The sequence below is a fragment of the Sander lucioperca genome, chromosome 17 (genome assembly GCF_008315115.2).
Source record: "Sander lucioperca isolate FBNREF2018 chromosome 17, SLUC_FBN_1.2, whole genome shotgun sequence".
NCBI classification, from domain to species: Eukaryota; Metazoa; Chordata; class Actinopteri; order Perciformes; family Percidae; genus Sander; species Sander lucioperca.
Genome location: NC_050189.1, coordinates 12,091,900 through 12,116,319, shown reverse-complemented (window position 1 = coordinate 12,116,319; position 24,420 = coordinate 12,091,900). Strand labels below are relative to the sequence as shown.

General features: G+C 41.0%; 3 protein-coding genes, 1 long non-coding RNA gene and 6 other non-coding genes across 11 annotated transcripts in view; 9 read left to right on the top strand and 1 right to left on the bottom strand.

Annotated features, from left to right (window-relative positions):
- Positions 1 to 4,050, top strand: part of LOC116052142 — a 5,840-nt gene extending 1,790 nt beyond the window's left edge. Inside the window, exons 3-6 of one of the 2 annotated variants that reach the window (XR_004895597.1) lie at positions 22 to 147; positions 2,373 to 2,734; positions 3,178 to 3,242; positions 3,469 to 4,050. This is a non-coding gene — a long non-coding RNA (uncharacterized LOC116052142). Of the gene's footprint in view, positions 1 to 21; positions 148 to 2,372; positions 2,735 to 3,177; positions 3,377 to 3,468 lie in introns of those variants that run through there. The other variant, XR_004895596.1, reaches the window with a different exon arrangement.
- Positions 1,007 to 1,101, top strand: LOC116052157. Its single transcript, XR_004105509.1, has one exon. It is a non-coding gene; the product is annotated as a small nucleolar RNA SNORD14 (small nucleolar RNA).
- On the top strand, positions 1,603 to 1,697 carry LOC116052151. The gene has a single exon (XR_004105504.1). It is a non-coding gene; the product is annotated as a small nucleolar RNA SNORD14 (small nucleolar RNA).
- LOC116052152 lies at positions 2,199 to 2,293 on the top strand. The gene has a single exon (XR_004105505.1). It is a non-coding gene; the product is annotated as a small nucleolar RNA SNORD14 (small nucleolar RNA).
- Positions 2,498 to 2,592, top strand: LOC116052150. The gene has a single exon (XR_004105503.1). It is a non-coding gene; the product is annotated as a small nucleolar RNA SNORD14 (small nucleolar RNA).
- Positions 3,009 to 3,103, top strand: LOC116052156. Its single transcript, XR_004105508.1, has one exon. It is a non-coding gene; the product is annotated as a small nucleolar RNA SNORD14 (small nucleolar RNA).
- Positions 3,281 to 3,375, top strand: LOC116052155. The gene has a single exon (XR_004105507.1). It is a non-coding gene; the product is annotated as a small nucleolar RNA SNORD14 (small nucleolar RNA).
- Positions 4,051 to 5,316: 1,266 nt separating the features above from the next.
- Positions 5,317 to 14,378, top strand: rnf175 (ring finger protein 175). Its single transcript, XM_031302642.2, has 9 exons — positions 5,317 to 5,476; positions 5,817 to 5,854; positions 6,003 to 6,144; positions 8,043 to 8,197; positions 9,407 to 9,514; positions 10,233 to 10,353; positions 10,984 to 11,117; positions 11,982 to 12,083; positions 13,300 to 14,378. Exons 1-9 carry the CDS (start codon positions 5,456 to 5,458, stop codon positions 13,418 to 13,420), a joined length of 942 nt encoding a protein of 313 aa, XP_031158502.1. The 5' UTR covers positions 5,317 to 5,455; the 3' UTR covers positions 13,421 to 14,378.
- Positions 14,379 to 18,922: 4,544 nt separating this feature from the next.
- LOC116052115 (protein FAM111A-like) lies at positions 18,923 to 24,339 on the top strand. Its single transcript, XM_035993816.1, is given in 4 exon segments — positions 18,923 to 18,984; positions 22,466 to 22,516; positions 22,613 to 24,206; positions 24,209 to 24,339. Coding segments are annotated over 4 exon segments (1,713 nt in total). The 5' UTR covers positions 18,923 to 18,966; the 3' UTR covers positions 24,259 to 24,339.
- The window catches only part of LOC116052112 (toll-like receptor 2 type-2), a 30,423-nt gene continuing 25,208 nt past the window's right edge, over positions 19,206 to 24,420 (bottom strand). Inside the window, exon 14 of the mRNA XM_035993815.1 lies at positions 19,206 to 19,219. The gene's annotated coding sequence lies outside the window, so the exon portion shown is untranslated. The remainder of the gene's footprint in view (positions 19,220 to 24,420) is intronic.

Below are 24,420 nucleotides of genomic sequence, written 5' to 3'. Positions count from 1 at the left end.
CACCAGAAATGTTCTCCCCAGGGTTACACCGGCCACGGGGGGGCAATGAACTCGCGGGACACCGGGCAGACGCTGCTCAGCTGTGTCGCGATGGGACTAATTCCTCAAGAGGCAGAAACGCAGCAGATGCACTTAACCTGGGGACAGGTGAGCAGTTTATTTACGTTATCTACATTTTGAGGAAACGGGTTTTTAGTTTTTTTTTTTTTTTTGTGTGTAATTAAAGTTGAGCAAACAGTCAGCTTACAATGAGGCCAAAAATCCTAATGTTCCTAAGAATTACAACCAGGCTGCACTGTTATTTTATCAAGGAATTTGCAGATTTCTTTTGGTTTTATGGTTTCGTCAATGAAAGTCCACAAAAAAACAAGGAACGTGCCCATCACAAGTGATTAGATTCAACTTTACTGTCTTTGTGCAGAGTACAAAGACAACGAAATGCAGTTTGCGTCCAACCAGAAGTGCGAAAAGAGCAGAAAAGTGCTATGTGATATACAAAGTATAGACAGGTGGTGCATGGACCGGACAAGACATGTAGTGCAGTGTAGACAGTAGTGTACAGTTGGTTTACAGAAGGTGGTTTAGAGTGATATAAATTAAATACAAATATGTGCAGTGTATTAGCAGTTACCTTGTGTGAGCAGAATAAATATGGCTATGTAATATGAACAATGTATGAACAACATGTACAGATATGTGCAATGTAGTAGCAGTAACATCTTGTCCACACCAGTCAAATATTCTATCTTAAATTTTATAAAATACTGAAAGCAGCAAATCCTCATTTAAATAATCTGGAACAAACTAAATTTGGGGCCTTTTTTAAAAGGACTAACAATCTATCACAATATTAGTTTCTACACACATTTGTGAAGGTGTGAGACTTGGAATTTCTAGGTTTTACTTATTTAAACTAAGATTGTGAAATTTAAATTTGCAGCCCTGTCTTCTCAATTGATTTTAGCCAAAAAAAACTGACTGTGTGATCTCCCAAACTCGGGTCTGTTCGCTGTGATGATGCTTTTTCCTGCCATTCGTAGTTTCCACCAGAGGTCCTAGCGGACCAAAGATGGCCCAAACCTTCCTTGGATGTCTGAGCGAACAGTAAAAGTCTGGAACTTGTCTCGTTGCAGCATTTGCTCTCAGATCTTAACCTTTATTTCCGTCTCTCCCTCAGGGTGGCGGTCCTCGGCCGTCCTCAGACTGGGTAAAATCGACCAAGTCTTCCAGAGATGAAGGCGATCGACGCCTGTGATGCCGGTATGTTTAAGTTAATGTCTTGTCAACAAAAGTGTTGTCTTTAGTCCACAACAGTCAAATACACTTATGTATTCAAATTGTAAAAAAATTACAGAAAACCCAGCATGTAATATTCTGAAAAAAATCGGGTGTTTTGCTTGGTTTTTTAAAGGATTAAAACAATCGGTTACAGTTTAACACAAATTTGTGACGGTCTGATATACCTATATTTCCAGGTTTAGTTATTTTGACTAAATTTAAGATATTGTGGAATTTGCAGCCCGGTCTTCAACAGATTTTAGCTCAAATAACTGACAAATTCGAGACTATTTTCTTTGTGCGATCTCCCAAATTCGGGTCTGTTCGCTGTGATGATGCTTTTTCCTGCCATTCGTAGTTTCCACCAGAGGTCCTAGCGGACCAAAGATGGCCCAAACCTTCCTTGGATGTCTGAGCGAACAGTAAAAGTCTGGAACTTGTCTCGTTGCAGCATTTGCTCTCAGATCTTAACCTTTATTTCCGTCTCTCCCTCAGGGTGGCGGTCCTCGGCCGTCCTCAGACTGGGTAAAATCGACCAAGTCTTCCAGAGATGAAGGCGATCGACGCCTGTGATGCCGGTATGTTTAAGTTAATGTCTTGTCAACAAAAGTGTTGTCTTTAGTCCACAACAGTCAAATACACTTATGTATTCAAATTGTAAAAAAATTACAGAAAACCCAGCATGTAATATTCTGAAAAAAATCGGGTGTTTTGCTTGGTTTTTTAAAGGATTAAAACAATCGGTTACAGTTTAACACAAATTTGTGACGGTCTGATATACCTATATTTCCAGGTTTAGTTATTTTGACTAAATTTAAGATATTGTGGAATTTGCAGCCCGGTCTTCAACAGATTTTAGCTCAAATAACTGACAAATTCGAGACTATTTTCTTTGTGCGATCTCCCAAATTCGGGTCTGTTCGCTGTGATGATGCTTTTTCCTGCCATTCGTAGTTTCCACCAGAGGTCCTAGCGGACCAAAGATGGCCCAAACCTTCCTTGGATGTCTGAGCGAACAGTAAAAAGTCTGGAACTTGTCTCGTTGGCAACATTTGCTCTCGGATCTAACTTTTATTTCCATCTCACTCTGTCAGGTTGACGGTCCTCGGTCGTGCTGTCGCGTTCAATCTACAAAATCTTCCACGGAGATGGAAGGTGATCGACGGCTGTGACGGCGGTATGTTTAAGTTGATTAATGTATATGCCCGTTGACGTCTTGTCGCTGTGATGATGCTTTTTCCTGCCATTCGTAGTTTCCACCAGAGGTCCTGACGGACCAAAGATGGCCCAAACCTTCCTTGGATGTCTGAGCGACTTATGGAGAACAGTGATAACTTCTGTCTTTAATAAGTTATCATAACTAAATGCATCTCAAATCTCCCTTTTCAGGCTGGATGTGAAAGGGAACGTCTGGATCTTGGAGTCCTTTTGAAGGCCATCCACTGGAGTACAGAAGGTGTGTATCATCTGCTTAAGGGAACTACAGTCTAAATGTCCTGAATGTAGACTTTCTTTACGTCATACACAAGATGAATAAGTATTAAATAGATTCAAAGATCCAATGAGAGGCAGAAATTGCAGTAGAAAAAAAAAATAAAATAACGTGGCCGTAAACACAACTGGTTCTGACTGAATTCATGTTAGCAGTGGGCCAGTTTGTACGTTTATATTTAAAGCTGTAGTCGTCCGACTCGGCTAATCCAACTCAACCTCTATCTGGTTCCTACAATTCGCTGTGATGATGCTTTTTCCTGCCATTCGTAGTTTCCACCAGAGGTCTTAACGGACCAAAGATGGCCCAAACCTTCCTTGGATGTCTGAGCGAATTTTTTAAAAAGCGGTGATTTATAATCTGTCTTGTAGCTTCACGGCTAACTTGTCATTACATATCACTTTCAGGTTGGGAGGAGTCTGCTGGCCGTGCTTTCCATCATCTCCGTCGAGACGCCGGTGATTGTTACCTGGTATGTAATGTTTTAAACAGTATGTACGGATTAACCGTTCGCTGTGATGATGCTTTTTCCTGCCATTCGTAGTTTCCACCAGAGGTCCTAACGGACCAAAGATGGCCCAAACCTTCCTTGGATGTCTGAGCGAAATCAGTTCTATTTGACATATCAGCCCAGTTAGTTTTGTCTGTCAGCTAAAGTTTCCTATTTTTTTTTTTTTTTTTTCTTCAATGTCTCACAGGTTGAACAACTAGTAGCTGTGCTGCGTTGATTTCTCTACACTGAGGATTTCTGCATCGGTCTGCTGATCAGATGGGACCGGCCAAAGAGTGGTGATCGGGAGGATCTTCCACGTAGTGCAGGACGACCTGTACGTCGATTTTGGCGGAAAATTCCACTGCGTTTGCCGGCGGACGAAGAGAAGCTACACCGGGGTAGCAGAGTCCGTCTGCGGCTGCAGGATCTGGAGCTCACCGCCCGCTTCCTGGGAGCCAAAACCGACACCACGCTGCTGGAGCCCCAGGCCGTACTGCTGGGCCCGCTGGAGGGAAGGGAAGCCCGGGAGAACCAGGACTGAGCGGACTGTCACAGCCTGCTGAAGCTTAAATCACAGGTTTCCTAAAGGGAGTCTGGGCGGGACTCGGACTGTGGATGACGAAACATGACTTTAAGTCTCGTTAAATAAATAAATACACGCATAAATGAATAAATAGTGGAGGAGTGAGCCTGGACATTTCAGTCTGTTTATACTCTTAGTTCAGAAGGGTGAAGTTTCCGTTTGGACTCAGATCTGTGAACTGATTATAATAAATATTCTTTGTATCCACACATTAATTGGTCTCTTTGTTTTGTTTGTTACTAGCTAAGTAGCAATGGCTTGTTTTTTAAGTTTAAGTTCAGCAACTATTTAAATATATTTTACACATATGGTATTAAAAGGTGGTAAACAATTGGCTGATGCACAGGATTTAAGTCTGCTACTTTTTGAAAGTGCGTCTGTCACAAAATGGCCATGTGAACACCGTACTACACGCACATCCAATAATAGTTTAAAGAGCTACATCTCACGTTGGTGATAGGATGTCTGATTTAACCCATTTTCAAAAAGTTTCTATATCGGATTTGGGATTCAACCAAATTGTCAAAGAAAGTAACGTGGATGGTTCCATACAACGCTACTTGCATTGAATTTGGATGTTTTATTAAATTTTAAAGCATTTGGCAAAAATGACAAAGTAACAAATGTTTGTTAAAAACCTTCAAAAACGTTTTTTTGTTAAAATGTTGACCCAGAAAAACAAAGTTGCACAGCCGACGGGGAGACAACACGGGGGTTAAAGAGCTACTACGTCTCACGGGTGAGTTGTTACTTTGCAGATTTGGATTTATCCACAATATAATTCAACTTGTATTGTAATGATTAAACTTTCCCACCAGTAAAAACAATTCAAATGAACTCTACCTTTTACCAGCTGCAACATTTAAAATTATCACACGATTCTGAAATCATGAAATTATTCTACATGAGTGATCTTACTTATGGTACTTAAACTGTATTCTGATGCCAATATTTCTGTACTTTTACTGCCAATGCTTAGGTTATTTAATTTGTTTAATGCCAGTACTTTTTAAAAGTTTTTAAATGCAGGACTTTCACTTGTAACAGTGTTTACACTGGTATTCCTATATTTTTTTTTTTTTTTTTTTTTTTTAACTCAAGTTACAGAGTTCCTTAAGCAATGGTTGGTACTGGAAGTATAAACAAACACTTATGCAAATAACATAATACTCAGTTTATACCGCGTTACACGCAGTGAAAACTGAGTATGTTATATGTATATGCATAACTATATACTTACAGTACCAACCATTGCTATATCGCGCTCTCTCTCTCTCTCTCTCTCTCTCTCTCTCTCTCGCAATGGTTGTTACTGGAAGTATATACAATGTTATGCATATACAAATAGCAATATCAGTTTTCACCGCGTTTAACGCGGTATAAACTGAGTATGATATATTTACGGTATATATCTATCTATAGATATAGATAGATATATGGATTCGCGCTGAGAATTACGACTATTTTTACCCTCTTGGCTTTCCATACCCGCGCCGCCTCGGAGCAGCTGTTTGTGTGGAAGCTGCTGTCAAAGCAGTGCTAGCTTTGCTAGCTGTTTGCCGGCTAGCTTTGCAACGGGGGGAGGGAGGATAAAACCAAAACGCAAACAATGGCGGGTGTGCACCCTCAGGTAAGTAACCTGGCGTAATTAACGCGCCTGTTCATGCACTGTGAACCCTAAAAGATGCTACTTTTGACGTCTAAATAAACGCCAACAGTGGTCGACGGTAGCTAACGTTACGTTACATCTAGAGCTACATGATGATGCTGCTGCTGCTGTTGGGACGTGGCAATACAGACTAGAGGCGTTATGAAAGACAAGAAACGCCTTAATTTTAGTTAGGCGTTGCGTTTTATAATCATTTTAATAACGGGCTTGCTTCTCATTGAGGCGTAATAAGTTGTATTAACCTACATAAAAGTGTCCAGTGAGACACTCAGCTGCTATTTCTGTCCCTGCCTCTTCACAGGACGACCTGCTGAAAATGACACACAGGGAAAACTGGAAGTGAGTAGCAGCACCTTCCCATTATACAACCCAGAATATGCTTATTTTTTAATATGAAATACTGGAATATGTAATGAAATGCAGCATTTTCATTCCCAGTCATGTTCCCTCTGTTATCTGTTTTCCCCCCTTCTTTCTCTGGGTTCAGGGTGCAGCATGAGCGTCTGCACGTGAAGCACAGGGGCCACGAGGCCATGCACGCCGAGATGGTGATGATCCTCATCGCCACGCTGGTGGTGGCTCAGATCGTCCTGGTGCAGTGGAAGCAGCGGCACCACCGGTCCTACAATGTGAGCCGGGGTTGATGGTGGAAACGGACGTGGAGAATAAGAACGACAATATTAATAATTAACACATTTTTATTGATCCCCAGTGGCAAAATTACAATTAACTAACTCTGTTAGAACAGTCTACACACAGGCCTGAAATACACACACACACACACACACACACACACACACACACATGCTCAGGTCCTATACATGCACCCATGGAGAGATGTCAGAAGTTAAGGCCTCTTTACAGTCGCTGTGACGTCAAAATGATGTAGATCTCGCCGGCGCGCCAGGTCAGAAATGGCGAGTATACCGCTCGCTTTAGGGGGCTGCGACTGCTGGACCAGTTGACGGGGGTTCGTGCCTTGCTCAACAACAGTGGGCGATCTGGCGCCTCTCCAGCTACCAGTCCACACTCCGTACTTGGGTCCGTACATGGACTTGAACAGCGCCACTTGTCACAAATACAGATAGGATTGGAGATGAGAAGTTTAACTGACACGTAACCGTGATCAGCTTCGTGGGAAATTAAGAATCAATGTCACCGACATAACCAATCGCACTATGACAGACGCTCCACTTAGCACCAACTGCGATGTTTAATTTTAAATGAATGTAGCCTACTGGCAGTCTGGCACACGTGGGTCCTCAGAATTTTCGGCGCCTATGAGTACCGACACAGGAAGCTAGCCGTGAGAAAGTCCTTTTACGACGGGGAACTGACGCCTTTATATCCGCTCTCTTTAAAGCCACCAGACTCCTTTTGTCGATTTACCTTTTTACGCCATTTACACGGGAGTTGCTTCTCTACCGCTGCCTCCATCGTTTGTTTGTGTTATTGTAGGAAGTTGGTGTTTTTAAAGTGTTAGGAACTAACTGACAAACTAAGCGACGGAGGCCGCGGCAGACCACGACTCCCGTGTTCTGCGAAAGGTAGAATGCCTGTTTGCGTCAGTGAAGTCCGATGGCTTTGACGTGAACATAGAACGGCTTCAGTTCCTCCCGCGGAAAAGTCACACGGAGCTGTTTGACGGCAAGATGAAGCGGAGAAAATATTCTAAGTATAGTGTACACTTTGTAGTTCCCGATCCTTTTAAAACACCAAAGTCACACCGTAACAGAGCAGAGATAATGGCTTCCGTTCCCCGTCGTACAGGGGTGTCTGACAGCGAGGTAAAGCGCTGAAAATAGTCTAAATATAGCGTCAGTCCAACTAAACTGACAGAGATGTTTTTAGGTGTCTAGCTGCTGCCCCCGTCCACAGCAGGACATTTATCTTAGCTTCCGTGTCAGTACTCGTGCGTGGTCTTCCCACCGACCATGTCCTCTTGGGTCAAAACCACTTTTTTGACGCTTTTTTCGATGACTTTGACACTTTTTCTGCCATTTTTATCCCTTTTTTGACACTTTTTTGTAACGTTTTTGTCGTATTTTTCAACGTTTGACACATTTTTTCCACTACCACTAACACCAACTTCTAACCACTATAGTTTCTTATTTTTGGAATTCATGGTCAATAAACCTCGTGTATATGAAGTTATACTTCATTTTTCAGTTTAAAAAAAAGCTGAAGTTAGGAATAATTTGGACTAATGTTAGAGGAACCGTACGTGTGTTGATGGATAATCAGAGACTGGTGTACAGTATGTCAAAGTTTAGTCAGGATACCGTTTAAATTTTTTTTTTTTTTCAAATGCTATAAAATTAAACACTCAAAATTCAAAGAAAGTAATGATCAGTAATTGTACTAGCGGAGAGCGTTGCAGGCAACCATCCATGCTATTTTTGAGTAATATGGTTAAAAAGAAACCCGTATTTCTGCTATAGAGATTTTGAAAACGGGTCAAATTTGACCCGAGGACAACAGGAGGGTTAAGTAAATAAAAATATGAAACTGTCCTTCTCCTCCTCAGCTGGTGACGCTTGTCCAGATGTGGGTGGTTCCTCTTTACTTCACCATCAAACTCTACTGGTGGAGGTTTCTGTCCATGTGGAGCATGTTCTCCGTCGTCACCAGCTACGTCATCTTCAGAGCCACTCGCAAGCCGCTGTCCTGCCGGACGCCGAGGTGAGGATGATGGTTCGGGACCGCGGGTGTCTAGAAACACGCTGGCGTCCATCGCTGGGATGTGTTTCTGTCTTGGGATTTAAAAAAAAAAAATATGATTTTGATTTAAGAAAATATGTGACAATATACGCATTCACCTCTTTTGCTGATGTTCGGCACTGATAGGACTGCATCCAATGTCGTCGTATTCTATTCTACAAACATAAAACGGAGTTTGGTATTGCATCGGAGTATCGGTTTTTAGAAATTCAGTTTTGTACCAAATACCTGGCACTATTATGAGTAAAAAATAATCCACAATTGTATGTTGGAAACAAAAACGCCTGTGTGTTCAGCAGCCGCAACAATTACTCGATTAATCGCGCAGAAAATGAATCGACTATTCTGATAATTGACTAATCATTAAAGCAATTTATTTAAGAAAGAAATGCCCAAACTTTGATGGTTCCAGCTCCTGGGTAAGTGAAGATCTGCTGCCTTTTCTTGTCCTAACATTGTAAACTGAATGGCTTTGGGTTTTTGAACTGTTGGTTGTAGCGCAACATCTACTGTAACGATTATTTTCATTGTTGATTAATCCGTGGATTAATTTCTGGATAAATAGATTAGTTGTTTGGTCTCTTAAAATATGAGGATCAGTGTTTCCCAAAAAGCCCAAGATGACGGCCTCAAGTATCGCCGATTTTGTACCGCTAGTTACTACGAAGGCGCTTGCTACGTTCACGAGACCAATGGGATGTTAACGTACGTTACTCGGCAAAAGGTGAAAATAGGGGCGAGGTTGCGCGACGGCGAGGAACGAGAAGCGAATTGCCTGTATGTGTGAAAACCGCTTTATCTCGCGCATCCGTATTAAGTTTTTTTGAATATATAGCATAATTATATAATTTTCTCATTCTTTCAGGGGGGAGGCGGTGGGCGTTTTGGGAAAACGATGGTAGGGGAAACACTGGTAAGCTATAACCGATTATGTCGATGCAGAATCCTCGAGGTCCGCATTGCGATGCATCGATGCAACAACTCATTTCAACACCCCTGTAAAGTCAACTTGGGCTTTAGGAAGTTGTGATGGGTTTCTCAATTGATCAATCAGTTGAGAAAAATAATCGCTAGAATCATCAACAATGACAATAATTGACACATTGAGAACCATCACTGGGATATAATTTGCATGCGTTTTATTCAAAAGTGCGTTTCCGTGTCCTTCAGGATGGTCTACAAGTGGTTCCTGTTGATCTACAAGCTGAGCTACGCGGTGGGCGTCCTCGGCTACCTCGCCATCATGTTCACCATGTTCGGCTTCAACGTCTTCTTCAGGTGAGTCTCTGCCGACCAACTCCCAACGCGATGTCTGAAGCCCCCCCGCTCAACTCTTTCCAGGGTGGTATTTATTGTTGTGTCACAGTCACTCACACTTAAAACTAGGGGTGGGAAAAATAATCAATTCTTGGATTCGTCGCGATTCTCTCTAGAACGATTCGATGCTCGATTCTGATAAGTTTTTTTTTTTTTTTTTTTAAATGTATTGATTTTTATTTAAAAGTTATTATCTCCAGACAAGTACAAATCAGAAAGCAGAGTGACTGAAAGACGATGGGATAATGGACAACAACTTAGAGTTTAGGCAAGAGTGCAGAAAAACATCTCGGCGACAAGGCAATTCAAAGTGCTTAACATAAAACATTAAAGAGCAGTTAAAAATAATCCAAAACGTGTTAAAATATAAAAAGACAGGTATGCATTACAGGAATACAAGTTACAGGTCAGTGTAGGAAATGAACGATTTCAAAACCCGCAATAAAACTTTCTTTAAATATAAACGTGTGGCCGTAATGATTACAGTTTGATCTCAGCACCTTAACAGGTCTTTGGCTGTCGGAGCAGTTAAACAGGAGATGCCTTTACTTTGAAAGCGTAATAAATCCTCCATAAAGCCTTGGAGAGTCTTTTCAGATACTCAGACTGGAAGTCACCTCTGTCAATATTATTCCCACTTACTAAGAGACTGCCGGCGGTTCTTTCTGTCTTTGTGCAGGATCAAGGCAGAGGACTCGATGGACGTCGGCGTGATCATGCTGTTTTACGGGCTTTACTACGGCGTCATGGGCAGAGACTTTGCAGAAATCTGCTCCGACTACATGGCTTCTACAATCGGGGTAGGACTGATATTTTCTATCGATTTATTCATGAAGAATGACTTGACGTGTCGATACCCGTTTTGTAAATCCAAGCTCAAATCTGAACACACAGACTCGATGCACATATTTTGTTAGATTCAGTGTGACTTACACTTCCCGAGGACATCCTCATCTCTGACGTCCAACTAGTAGAACGTCCAACATTCTACCTAGAAGTCGCAGAATAAAGACTGCTCCATCTGCAGAACTTGCCCAAGATTCTTCGTGTTTTTACGTTTTCTTCAATATCAAATTAATCCGGTGGTAGTTGTCTCCACACAGCAAACAGAAAGGCTGATAAATCATTCAGCTGGTGTTTATCGGTGCTTGTTTGCCAATAATATAAGAATCAAAACCACTGACAAGTTATGTCCCACAAAATAACTCACTAGATGCGTGGCAACATTCCTCTTTACAGCTCCGGAATGATTTATTTTTAATTGTTATTATCCAGATAATATTATGTTGTGTTGTAGATTATATAACAGATATTTGCCTTGTGTTGTGTTGAAAATGTGGACATACTGTACCTTTAATTTACACACATTGTTAACAATGCCTGTGTGTGTGTGTGTGTGTGTGTGTGTGTGTGTGTGTGTGTGTGTTCAGTACTACAACAAGGGAGGCATGCCCAGCAGGAGCCTGACCGACGACATCTGCGCCGTGTGCGGTCAGAGGATCCTGGTGGACGTGGAGGAGGAAGGATTTATAGAAGACACCTACCAGCTCTCCTGCGGACACATGTATCCTAAAATTTGGGCTGATCTCTCTCTCTCTCTGTCTCTCTCTGTCTCTCTCTCTCTCTCTGTCTCTCTCTAGCCCTCAAAGGGAGCTCACAGTCAGGCTACATCTACACTACTATGGTTTAATTTAGAAGCGGCGTTTTAAGACAAAAACGATGTCTGCGCACACAGGTGTTTTAGCTCCAGCAGCAGCACTAATCTCAGTCCGTATTAACACGTCTGACAACACATATCACATGACCGCTCACACACACCACACGCGTATGTTGGTGCCGGTGTAAACTGGAAGCAGAGTGTCTGACGTTACTCTGCGGTTGAAAATCATAGATGTTTTAATTTAAAATACAGAAAATACTTTGGAGAAAGAACAACAACAGTGAAAAGCAACAGCAGGGATTTATTAGCTTGGAGTGAGGACGAGGTGGAAAGGTATGTAAGCTACCTGACCGATAAGACTGACTGACATGCGTCGTCGTTTCCAAAAGATCTGTTTGTGCCCCGTCCAGACTAGAAGGTAACCCCGGAGTTTCAAACCGAAACCGGGGCAGCAGTGTTTCCGAATGTCTTCGTTTCAGGGGCTCGGAAAATGCCGGAGTAGTGTGGACGGGAGTCGTATTCACGATCACGAAGACCTATTTCAGATCAAAGACAACAACATATAATACAGATCATACGAGATTTAAAAGTAAACCGTTTTGTTTATTATGTTTAAGCTTCATCTACATTTGTTCTATCTTCACAGTAAGAGCATTATTTCAAAGTTGTGTTCTAAACATACATACACTGTTCTCAGCTGTTTGTAAACTGTCTAAGCCGTGTCATTTCTTCAGTATTTTTCTGCCTTAACTTGCCCCGCCCCCTCAGATTCCACGAGTTCTGCATCCGCGGCTGGTGCATTGTGGGGAAGAAGCAGACGTGTCCGTACTGCAACGAGAAGGTCGACATGAAGAAGCTGATGAACAACCCGTATCCTTTTACTGTCCCTGTGTGGTTGGCTCAGTGATGGGGAGGTGTGTTGTCTTCTTTCAGAGTCACATTTTGTTCCTTCAGGTCTTAACATGCTTGAATGACAATAAACTAATATGTTACCCAGGTCCAGCAGTGTACACAATAAATAACATTTGCAGTGTTTTAGCTAAAGTAGACCCTCCGAATAATAAATAAAACATGAAATATAATAAATAGAACACATAAGTTAAAACTCATCTTGATGTGTTATGCATCCACTGCAAGGAAGACATGATTGGACAGTCATATCAGCCGATTTATTGGGGTTCAGGAACCAGCCCTGATGTGCAGCGAGCACCAGGCATTAGTCACGACCGCACACTCACGTAATGAACATCCGCAGCTGCTTAACAAATCAGGAACTTCTCCACAAAGCGATTTACTCTAGAACTACCATTAAAACTCTCCAAGGACCCGCAGGCTGACTGGGTCTGTAAACTTCTCCGCACTGATGAAAACAGCTTTTAACATTCAGAATAAAAAAAAAACAAACAAGCAGCAGCTAAACAAATAAAAATGTGACTCGCCAGCATCCAATCCACAACTAGCTAGATCTCAAAATCTTCGCAAAGAACATCCACAGAGAACACGAGCTCCACATCGTCTGCAACTGTTAAATCCTCCCTCAAGTATTTTCCAATAGAACTAGAAGTGTTAATGCAGTGTGAATTTTCCCAGTTTGGGACATATTTTTCTGATTGTTCCCGACACCACCCGAAGGCAGCAGAACTGCCCTATCTCGCAATGTTAACAAAGCGAAAAATAACTTATCTGCGTATGATTTGGATTGGCACCAAATTTTAATTGGTTCTTCCTTGGCCCATGCTTCACCCTTCCACCAACTTTCATAAAAATCCAGCTAGTAGTTTATCCGTAATCCTGTTGAAACAAACAAACAAACCAATATGAACTACATGAGCTACTAGGCGGAGGTAATAACGGGGGTAGGAACATATGAATTAGCGAAGATTTTAACTATGTATTTGTTTTTCAGGTTAAACTTGCCTCTTATAATACCCACAACATCATAATATGCACCCTGTTTGCCTTTTATTTAAAGTATTATTATGCATTGCCTGACTTAAAAGTCCAGCGAACCATGTTGTTGTCAGAATACTGAGCATCACATCTCTCCTGTCTGAGCGCTGTCCTTAATTCCTTCATCTCCTGCCAGCTGGGAGAAGACGCATGTCCTGTACGGGCAGCTGCTCGATTGGCTGAGATATCTGGTCGCCTGGCAACCCATCATCATCGGTATCGTCCACGGGATTAACTTCTCCCTGGGCCTGGAATAGAGCCCTGAGGAACTCCGCCGTAAGTACGTCCTGGAGTCGTGAAAAAGTTTGGCAGCAAACTGTCAAAAGTCGGCGCTACAAAGGCCCGATTCAGGCTGCTTCTGAAGTATTTCGTTTCCTCGGTACATGTTTCTCGACTGAACGCTTGCACAGTTTCCAGCAGACTGACCCCAGGTGGTCCGGGCCTCTGTGTGCAGAGGACACTGTGATGCCAAAACCGCTGCCAACTTGAACAAAAAAAATATTTGAGCACAGATCCAATGTTTGATCACGTGAAAACGTTTGACACAAGGAAGACATGTTTAGTTTTGGAATTTATGGAAATGTTGCCGTCATGTATGTTGTTTTTATTGTGATAAATCATTGCTTCACTTTGTACTGTATCCTCAAAATGCCTTTTTTGAACCGTTTAATAGTTTATTTGCACACTGCTGGCTCTGCTGACACACCACTAACACGACCGTTCTTTTAAAGAGTTAATCTGCAGACTACGTGACGGACGATTCTGTCCAAACAGTTGTGGTACGTTAACTGTTTACATTTCATGTAACTTTGTTCATTAGAAAAAGTTTGACTTGCAACGTCTGTTCTGTAATGTTTTCATTTGTATGAAGCTAAAGTTGATGCAGAATGGTCCACTTGTATTGTAGCAGCTGGAGTCAGAATGTCAGTTATGTTTCTGAATGATTTTTGTAGGCTTATCGGCTGATCCTCCATGATGTAAACTAGTCAAGTTACAACATGTGGGGTAAAGATCAGAGAGAAATAGGTAAAGTGTACTTTTGTTTGGATGTTATTCTCAATAAAAGTAGTTTGAATGGGTTTTATTAAATCCGGGAAAACTTCTCCATCTGTCAGGAAGAAAGATTTCTTTTGCCAAATCAAATTTAACGTTGCTTTCTTATCAGGAATGCTGCTGATATCAACTTTGTATTTATTAAATATTTATAAAACCACACCAAAGTGTCGGATTTTTGTTTGTGCACAAATACAGTTTTGGTTGAAGAAAGGAAATGTTTACTAAGACTTTAGAAATAAGACAATTTAAGCAAACCAAGATCATCTGCTGTAAAACACAGAGGAACTTCAATAGAGAATAATCTCAGATTTCTGATTCTGATTCTGAGAATAATGTCAGAAGTCTGACTTTAAACTTAAAACTCAAATACATTTTTTCACATGTGACTCTAATCCTATTCCATAAGAAGCATTCTGGTTAGAAATGAGCCTACACAAGTCAGAATAAAGTTGAATTAAACTGTAAACATTGTATTTGCACAATTAGGGCTGGTTATCAGTTAAAAAATGTTATACCAGTACCTATACTGTGAATTCGATACCGCTTCCTAAACAGTATCTTTTTTTTCGATAGCTTTACAAAATGAATAAATAAATTACAACATTTCGGCACAAATCTTTTTTTCCAGCTTCTTTTCTCCTATGTGACGCATACTGTATTCCAGCCTTTTAAAATACAACAACACACACACACGTGAGCAGCGGTGGAAGAAGTATTCAGATCATTTACTTAAGTAAAAGTACTAATACAGCACTATAAAAATACTCTGCTACGAGTAAAAGTCCTGAATTGAAAATGTTACTTAAGTAAAAGTCTGTAAGTAACAGGAAAAATGTAGTTAAAGTATTAAAAGTAAAAGTACTCAATGCAGAAAAATCCTCCATTGTAGAAAGTGTAAAGGATCCAACCAGTTGTGTGTGTAATGGTCTCATCATCTCAGCTGGACTTGTAGGCCGTTATATTGTTGGCTAGTTTACTTTAGAATAAAACATCAGATGTTATAAACTACATGTGTTCTGTGTGCAGGAATCTTAACGTGTAAAGTAACTAGTAACTAAAGCTGTAACAGGTGAATGTAGTGGAGTAAAAAGTACAAGACATTTTAGAGGCAATTCGGTCCTAAAAGTATCGAAGTTCACTACCCAGCCCTATGCACAATGTATAATGGCAAAAAAAGGGTTTATGCTGCATTCACATGCTCTTCGAAAGGTCACAAACATGGGGACTACAAAGAAAATGTGTTGTATTTTATTGCTCAGAGTGTTTAAATAACACATTAATAGCGGTTTTGTATTAACGTCCAGTTTAAAGCTTTATATCAGTGATTTTGTCCCTGATTTGTTGCCGTACCGTTAACGTTACATTCCCTAATAACCTCTAAAATATCGCTATACCTGACTTGTTATACGATTAGTGCGTGTAAATAACTTTTCTAGCTAATCTAGGTCACTTTAAGGAGACCGTAACGCCAAACGCTTACAACCTAATTACATGTGGACAAAACTATAATATGTAAACTAATTAATAAAATGTTTATTACCATCAACCCAACATTTACATATGTTTGTCATGTTTTTGGTTAATATGACATAACCTCGGCAAGTCGTGTAGGCCTATGTCATTTTTTTGCAGACGTTCTGAGTGAATTTTTCCAGTTGGGGAATCACATTTTTCCGATTATTCCAACACTACGTGAATGCATCATCTGTGCTTCTGATCGATATAGATCTGAGCCAATCGGGTGACTCGTTACAAAGCAGAGTAGCAAATCAGCACTCTCTTCTCTTTTCATCTGCTCTTTGCTAGATAACCGAGGGCTTTTCAAAGAAGTTCACACCTGGCAGACAGTAGACATCTTGTTGCTTTCACCGCAGGAGGCTAGTTTAAGTTGTTGTTTTGAAAACATTGTTAGGCTGAAAGTTAACGGTATTCTTCGGCGGACACAGTGACTACAAAGATCCAGTGGTGAGTTAGAAAAAGTATAAATAATCATTTGTTAAGCTTATACGTAGAGGAAAACTCCACCAGTCGCTACTCTATTGCATTCCAGCCCATAGGCTTATTATGCTAAAGACGGTGTGTAACATTGTAAATTATAATGGAGCCAACTTTTGTACTTTTGTGAAATGATGTTGCTGTCAGTGTCAAGCCATGTTTAATGTGTGTTAGCTGAATAATTTTAAAGTAAAAATCGTCTCTGGAATTTTCCACCACATGAACTAAGCTCTGCTACAACAGTATTTGGGTAACACTTTACAATAAGGTACACAAAAAAAATAGGTAGTTACTGTTTTTTAAAGGGTAGTTACCCTTTTTCAGAAGGGTTACGAATGATTAGTTACCCTTTTTCAGTAGGGTAGTTACTGTTTTTCAGAAGGGTAGTTACCTTTTTTCAGAAGGGTAGTTACCCTTTTTCAGTAGGGTAGTTACCCTTTTTCAGAAGGGTAACGAATGATTAGTTACCCTTTTTCAGAAGGGTAACTACTGATTAGTTCCATCGCACAGATTTCGGCCTTTATTTTGATAGGAAAGCTGAAGCCATGAAATGGGAGAGAGAGGGGGGAATGACGTGTGGGAAAGGGCCGCAGGTCGGAGTCGAACCTCTATATATACCAACTGAGCTATCCGGGCGTCCTCTTTCTCTTTTAATCAGTCTGTTATTGTTGTTGAAAACAAGTGAAGGAGCTTTCTCAGATATATATATATATATATATATATATATATATATATATACCGGTATATATATTTTTAATATATCTTAAGCTATTTATTTCAGATAACTTTCTGAATGTGTTGCAGCTGAATATTTTCAAACTAGTAAAGGAAACCCTGTCTTTGCATTTTATTGTAATCACAATCTGTTTTAATAAAAGAGCTTGTGAAAAGTGGCTTTGACTTAAAACTGAACATTTAGCCCACTTGGTAAAAAAAAAATACAGAGCTATATATGATGTATCCCCATTCAGCGTTAACGGCGACGCGAGGAAAAATTTGGGTGCACCTAAATTTTGTACTGGTGCACCTAAATAAAAAAGTTAGGCGCACCAGTGCAACCAATGCAAAAAGTTAGTCTGGAGCCCTGGTTATGTTAAGTTATATTAAGTTAGTGTAGTGTACTGTTGTACGAAATGTGCTATATAAATAAACATGACTTGAGAACGCTATGTAAGTAAAAGTCATTCATACATCAGATGATGTACTTAAAGTACCCAAAGTAAAAGTATTCATTTTGCAGAATATATGAACGATAATAAAATATTATTGGATTATAATTCAGTGTGCCGATGTGCTGCAATAGCAGCAATCGGCGCAATGTCTATTATTGCTCATACTTATTATTATTCCGCCTGTTTTTTGTCCCGCTTCTAGTCGCGGAGCGTTGCCAACACGTGCACGTGCATAATATTATATTATACGTGCATGATATTAACTATAGGGGGGGGGGGGGGGCATCTAGCGGCATCTAGCTCAGGCAGTGAGATCGTTCGCCCCATGTTGGCGGAGTCCTTTGCAGTGGCGTAGGTTCGAATCCGACCTGCTACCCTTTGCTGCGTGTCATTCCCCATCTCTCTCCTCCTTTCATGTCTATCCACTATCACTTCATAATAAAAGGGAAAACCCCAAAAAATAGTCTCTAAAAAAAAAAATTTAAAAAACCACCAGACTCCATGTGAATAAACAGTCATTTTAGCTTCGTAAAACACACTCCATTCAGAGTAGACAGAAACCAAACAAAACTATGAAAAGCCGTTTTTTTATCTTCTCTACAATAAACACATATTTTACTGATTTACATGTGAAAACATATGTTGGCTCTATACACGCTAAAAGTACTGTTTTTTAAATGGAGTCTGGTGGGCTTAGCACCAGCTACTTCATAGTGGTTTCTGGTTAACAGAAAGGTCTTACATAAGTTTTAAAAAGGTCTATCTCTGAAGGGTTAAGACACTTAACACTTCACCGTTAAAACAGGCTTGCGTCGCTAAACCCACCAGACTCCATGTAATTGGGAAAACCCCAAAAAATAGTCTCTAAAAAAAGTAATTTAAGCATCGTAAAACCCACTTCATTCAAAGTCGACAGAAACCATATAAAACTAGGAAAAGCCGTTTTTGGTCTTCTCTACACTTTTCCAACCATCATTTCCAACCAACATGTCGGGAATCCCGAAGATTCCTGTTCGAAGCAGCCAAGATGAGGCGTCTTCTCGCTGATCAAGTTAGTTTCACATTGGTTATGTCAGGGATATGCCCCATTCCTATTCATCATCATTGCTGGCTTATGGAAATATTAATACATATCCAACCCAAAACTAACTTTACCCCGTTGGACTTTGAACTTAGCCTACGTTTTTATTTCAGTTTTTCAAAGATAGGCTAAACATCTAAATGTGTTAATAAGCTAGAGAAAAGTAATTTTGCTTGTTATTTTTGATTCAGATTTTAGATTATGGGAGGTGATCCACAAAAGCCTATATGGTTGGAACAATGGGATGTCGGAGCAGAGGGTTTTTTTTTTTTTTCGGAACAATGGGACGTCGGACTAGTGGGCTGTACGACCAAAGGGAATTTTTTGGGTCGGAACAATGGAGCGTCGGAGAAATGACATGGCCCTGTGTTATAAAGTGCTTCCAAAAATATATATATACTAGATACTGGCCTACTGACATTTCATTTTTATCAAGTATCTTGTGTTAACATGTCATGGTCTTTACAGGAGCAAGCCGTCGTCTCTGAACCCTCAAAACATGGCCGAGAAACACCAGGTAAGTTCCAGTGTCGACCTGAAAGGATTCATGTGCATATTTTGTGTAGCTCTTAGGTAGAGATGATCCGATACCAGTATCGGTATCGGCTCCGATACTGCCTAAAACGCTGGTATCGGTATCGGGAAGTACTGGAGTTTATGCACCGATCCGATACCACGTAATAAATCCCTAAAGAAAATCTACGTTAAAGTAGTTTATTGATGTTATTTTTCTGTTATAACTGACTGTCAAACTGCAGAATAAAAGAAAGTTCTGGGGCGTTCAATGTTTGTGTTTGTTCATGACACAAACATTGTGAACAAAGAGAGTTTAACCTGAGCCAGACCGACAACAAAGATAGAAATAATATCACTTCCATACAGGGATAGTAGTATACACTTGTTAAAAAATAATAAAATATATGACACACTGGTATCGGATCGGTACTCGGTATCGGCCGATACGCAAGTTCAGGTATCGGAATCGGTATCGGACCATCTCTACTCTTAGAGCTGGGTGATGAATTGATTTCATAGATTAACTCAAATGTGTAGTTAACGTTGGCTTGTTTAAATGACGGTATTCTCGTTAACATCCGCCTTGTGCTCCCCTCTGGGCTTCCGTAGTTCCGAACGGGCTCAGCCCTCCCCCCTGTGCGTTTGCCATAGAGATACACAAACAAAATTGCAGCGACAATGACTACAGTAGTTCCATAGAAATAGTAGAATGACATTTTATTTCTATGGTTAGTGCTTTTCTTAACTAGTCGTTTTGATTACTTAACCATTATCGCCGCCCAAATGACCGGCTACTCGCGGTGCTGTGAAACCCGGCTCACAGTCACCTATTCTCGGGTAACTGAACCAGCGACTACCGCTGACCTGACGGGGAACCATGCAGAGCACCGGATCCGGTGTTGCTGGGGCCTAACAAAAATAATTGTTTGGTTCCGGTTTCCGACCGACCCTGTCAATTTATGTGAGGCCCAAATTTATTTTATGAGCTTGGGGAAGAAATTATACAAATTAAATAAATACACAAATAAATTCCATTTTTGTACAGCACTCTTGCGATGCAAGATGCATGTTGTCCTCCAGCAATGCTGGAAGAGGACCCGATGTCGCTGCAGCGGCACTTAACGTTGCCGTGTCCAGTTTTACGGCAACAGCAGCACGAGGACGGCGCCTTCAAGCAGCCCTCACCGGCCAGCTACAGCGCTACGGTGCCGCCGGGGAGCTTCAACACGTTAAACAGGGCAGATGAAACCACTCAGGAACTATATGTTGCGTTTAATGTCGTTCAAGAGGTTGGCAACGTAGCAAGCAAACACGATCAAATGAAAGGTTAACACCCTTTAGAGTGCTCTAACGTTACAGCAAGTCCCTGTGGCTCAATGGAGGTGGCTAACAGCAGTGAAGCTAATGACAACGTCACAACACAATTCATTTGGATACAAGCGTTGCATTATGGAAGATAGATGGGATTCTGAACAGCGATGCCCGCGCTACACACACACACACACACACACACACACACACACACACAGCAGAGCCGATGTGTGTGCGTTACTTCACGCAGCACATGTAACTGATTGGAAACGATACAGATTACACATTATTTACTGCCGCTGGCGCAGATGAACTAACGCTACAATCGTTACTAGCCTACAATAAACCCTCCATGAGTAAAATGTCAATACTTATCAATACCCACCTACCTGTTCTACAGGCATACACATGTAGAAACCGATATTTCAGTCTGCTCTGTCTGCGCTGTGCAAACACAGCTCTACTCTGCAAATAGCGACTTTTTACAAACAAGCTAAAATGAAAGATGTCAGTTTGTAGTCTAACTGTTCTTCGTTTGTCCAAAATCTTGAATTTTGGACAAACTCTTGTAAACTTAGCTGCTGTCTAAAAGAACCATCCTCTCCGCTGGAGCGGTAAACCTGTGCACATATAAGACCAAAACAGATACATGTGGCTACCTAACATGCACGTGAATGACGCCTCACCATGTTTTCAATTTATAAGCGACAACTGTACAGGTAGTAACAGGTAGGCTATGTTATGAAAAAATTGAGTATTCATCGCTACTGTAAAGGAAAAGAAATTCCTACCTATCCCTTGCTGCCCCTGGGAAAAAAAAAAAATAAAATAAATTCCCTATCAACCCATGACTTCAACTGACAACCAACCAGAACCAAACAATTTTTTTTTCTGTTGCGGCTCAACACATCTACTAAATGCTGCTCATATGACCAAGCTGTGACGGAGGTCTGTAACGGCTTAAACAACTAGCAACTGCCGCTTTGTAGCATGGAGCTCCTCTACGACGTTCTTTTTACCGCTAGTTACCACGATATATAATTTGTTGAATATATAGCATAATTATACAATTTTTATCATTCTTTCAGGGTTTTGTGGGGGCCGCCACCCCCAAAACAATGGTAGGGGAAACTCTCAAACCAATATACTGTATGTTTCCCAAAACATTGGCATGAATAATCATAATGGTATACATGCCCCATGTGTATGTGCATGTGTGTATGAGTCAAAACAAAATCAAGTTTAAAAATTCTTTTGAACAATTTCTTTGTCATCTGCAGATTGATTTTAAGTAGGGGGGGGGGATTGGGGATTTTTTGTTTTAGGCCATATCGGCCAGCCCTAGTAGCTCCATATTTTATTTGTGATGAAGGCAGAAAGAGTTCATATATATATATATATATATATATATATATATATATACGATGTATATGCAGTTGTCAAAAATGCATTAAATTGAAATCGGACACAAGCTGTAGCTTTGTAAGACCTTAATGTAGCTGTAATATAAGTGGCATGATGAAATTCAAACTGTAAATATACTATAGTTATGCCGACAGCCAGCCAGCTCCGCGGAGCCCCGAGCCCCGGTTGTCCAGTAACCCAGAAACTGTGACTTTCTCCTGGGTATGGAGCGCAGTGGGGCTGCCGCTGTCTCGTCAGACTGTGTGGACCTCCTGAACTCCGACACGTCTTACCAAATTTGCAATTAGCCATCAATCTTCGTAAAAAGGCCCATATTCGAGCTATATATAGTTGATTTCTCGCATAAAAAAGTCTCAGAAGTGAATTTAGTAACGAAACATTGCAGTGTCTGAAATATGAGGCCTGCTGTCTCGTCTCCAGTGTATGTGTATGTGGTTCCTCAACCAATCAGCGCGCAGCTCATCTAAATATTCATGAGCATACCATATTTGGAAGAAAAGCTGTCGTTCCAAATAGGGCCAAAACACAGGGATGCATAAGGGCCCATTAAATAGCAACGGGCAACTTTCAGCCCAATTAATGTTACATACCCTATTAGGAGACCTTAAGGAACAGTGTGAAATACCCTATATAATCATTCTATTACCCGTTTAAAACAGCTGTGTCAGAAATGTATTGCAATAAAGTATTTTATCAAACCCTTTAAACCTAAAAAAGTAAATCTGAATCCTGTTCTGATTTTGCAGACGTTTAGCAGCCAAGCGAGAGAAAAGGAGGAAAGCCATTTTGATCTCACGGTGAGTTGACCGATACACTGCATGGACAAAAAGTCAGCATGTTTATGACATCAACAAGGATGTGCAACTTTTTGTTTTCACTCTGGTTTCCTGCAGGTCGGACATTTGCATCATTTCACCGTGACGTTCGGTCCTACTGACTGTAATGAATACGCTATTGACTGCGATCGACCTCGCACCGTTCTGGAGGTGATAAAGTCAACTGAACAGTTCTGGAAGAAGATGAAGACGTGTCCAGATGAAAATATTGTGATTCAGCTGGGTAAAGAGGATAAGGAGTCTACTGTTGCAACACATTTCCCTTGTTCTTGTATTGGGGAAGGTGAGTCTCTGTTCATATCATTCAAACCAGAAAAGGTTGAAGTGGCCCGAGACCAACTTTACAGACCAATACAGTCACGGGACAAGTATTCTGTCTTCTACATAGATACAATCGGAGGAAAAAACACCAAACAAAAGAACCTTTTTAGGAACAATGCTGTCAAAGAGTTCAAGTATCTGTGTGTCTATGGGGAGAAGGGGATGACTGTCAAAGAGGCTCTGAAAAGAGACGGTCGCTTCATTGATAAACTGGACGACTTCACTCTGACTGACAATAAAAATCCGAACTGCATCACCGAACAAAAACAGAAGGTCGACAACATGGATAAAAAAAAATTCAAGATATGTCTTCCACGGAACAAGAGGGCAAATGATAGCTCGGTTTCATCAAATAATTCACCACAGATGGGTGACACAACACCAGCTGTAGATGAAGCACAGCAGAGGAAAATCAGAGCAGCGGTGCAAAAGAGAGGAATCAGTGTCAGAGCAGCGATGGAAAAGAGTGGCAACAGTGTCGACATTGGGGAGATTTATGAAATACTGCGCCACCAGTTTCCAGATCTCAAAACATTTATGGAGACTAGATTCCCTGGTGATTCTTATCAGAAAGCAGTGAACCTGAGGAAGGAAAACTTTGGGAAGATCCAACAGTCATTCAGTGAAGTTCACAGAGTCAGGAAGCTGCTAAAACTGGGCGAGTCAGTTTGCAAAGTGGTTGTTGGGGATGTTTGTCAGGGAACAGGCTTTGTGCTGTTTGGCAACTTTATCTTGACCAACGCACACATATTCAAAGATTGTGTCGAAGGACAAAAGTTGAAGGGGGGTATAGATGTGTATTTTCTCTTTAACTATGAAGATCCTGAGCCGCACACAAATTACTACTACTTCGAGCTGGCTCACCGTGAAATCTGCTACACTGAGGGTTATCTTGATTATGCCATACTTGAGCTCAACCCTGAGAGCCAGAAATCAAACCACACAGCAAAAACAGAGAAAATGAAGGTGCCACCAGGACTCCTGAAGATGTTTGGTCCAATGCCTCGGGATGGTGAAGCCTGTATTATTGGTCACCCAGCAGGAGGAGTGAAAAAAATGGATCCTACAGTTATCATTGAGAAAGAGAAGAGGGAGCAGGCTGTCCTTGATCATTTACATCCATACATAGACAGTATTGTAACTCTACACTCAATCAGTACATTTATCAAAGATCAAGGCATTGAAAACATAATGATCGATGGAAATAAAGCAGACAAAGTAGTGACCTACGACACTTTCATGTATCACGGCTCTTCTGGCTCCCCAGTGTTTGATGCTCATGGTCGAGTCTTTGGTTTGCACACCGCAGGATATCCTTATCGGCTCGAAAACTCAGTCAACAGTGTGATAGAGTTTGCCCAACCTCTGCTTACTATATTTGAACACTTTGTGAGAATGCTGAAGGAAGGAAGAGCGAAGGAGCTGTTGAAGAGAGTTGAAAAAGAGGTGAAGGAAAACTCAGTCCTAAAAAAGCTCTTTAAGTCTGTGGTTGAGCTGAAGGAAGAGCAGGTCAAGGCTGAGCCAGCAGAACCTGAGGATAGCTC

Excerpts from the sequence above, each read along its gene's own strand:
- rnf175 (XM_031302642.2), top strand. The coding sequence starts at position 5,456 with ATGGCGGGTGTGCACCCTCAG. Across the intron at positions 6,145-8,042 it reads GGCACCACCGGTCCTACAAT|CTGGTGACGCTTGTCCAGAT; the intron begins GTGAGCCGGGGT and ends TCTCCTCCTCAG. Across the intron at positions 8,198-9,406 it reads CTGTCCTGCCGGACGCCGAG|GATGGTCTACAAGTGGTTCC; the intron begins GTGAGGATGATG and ends CGTGTCCTTCAG.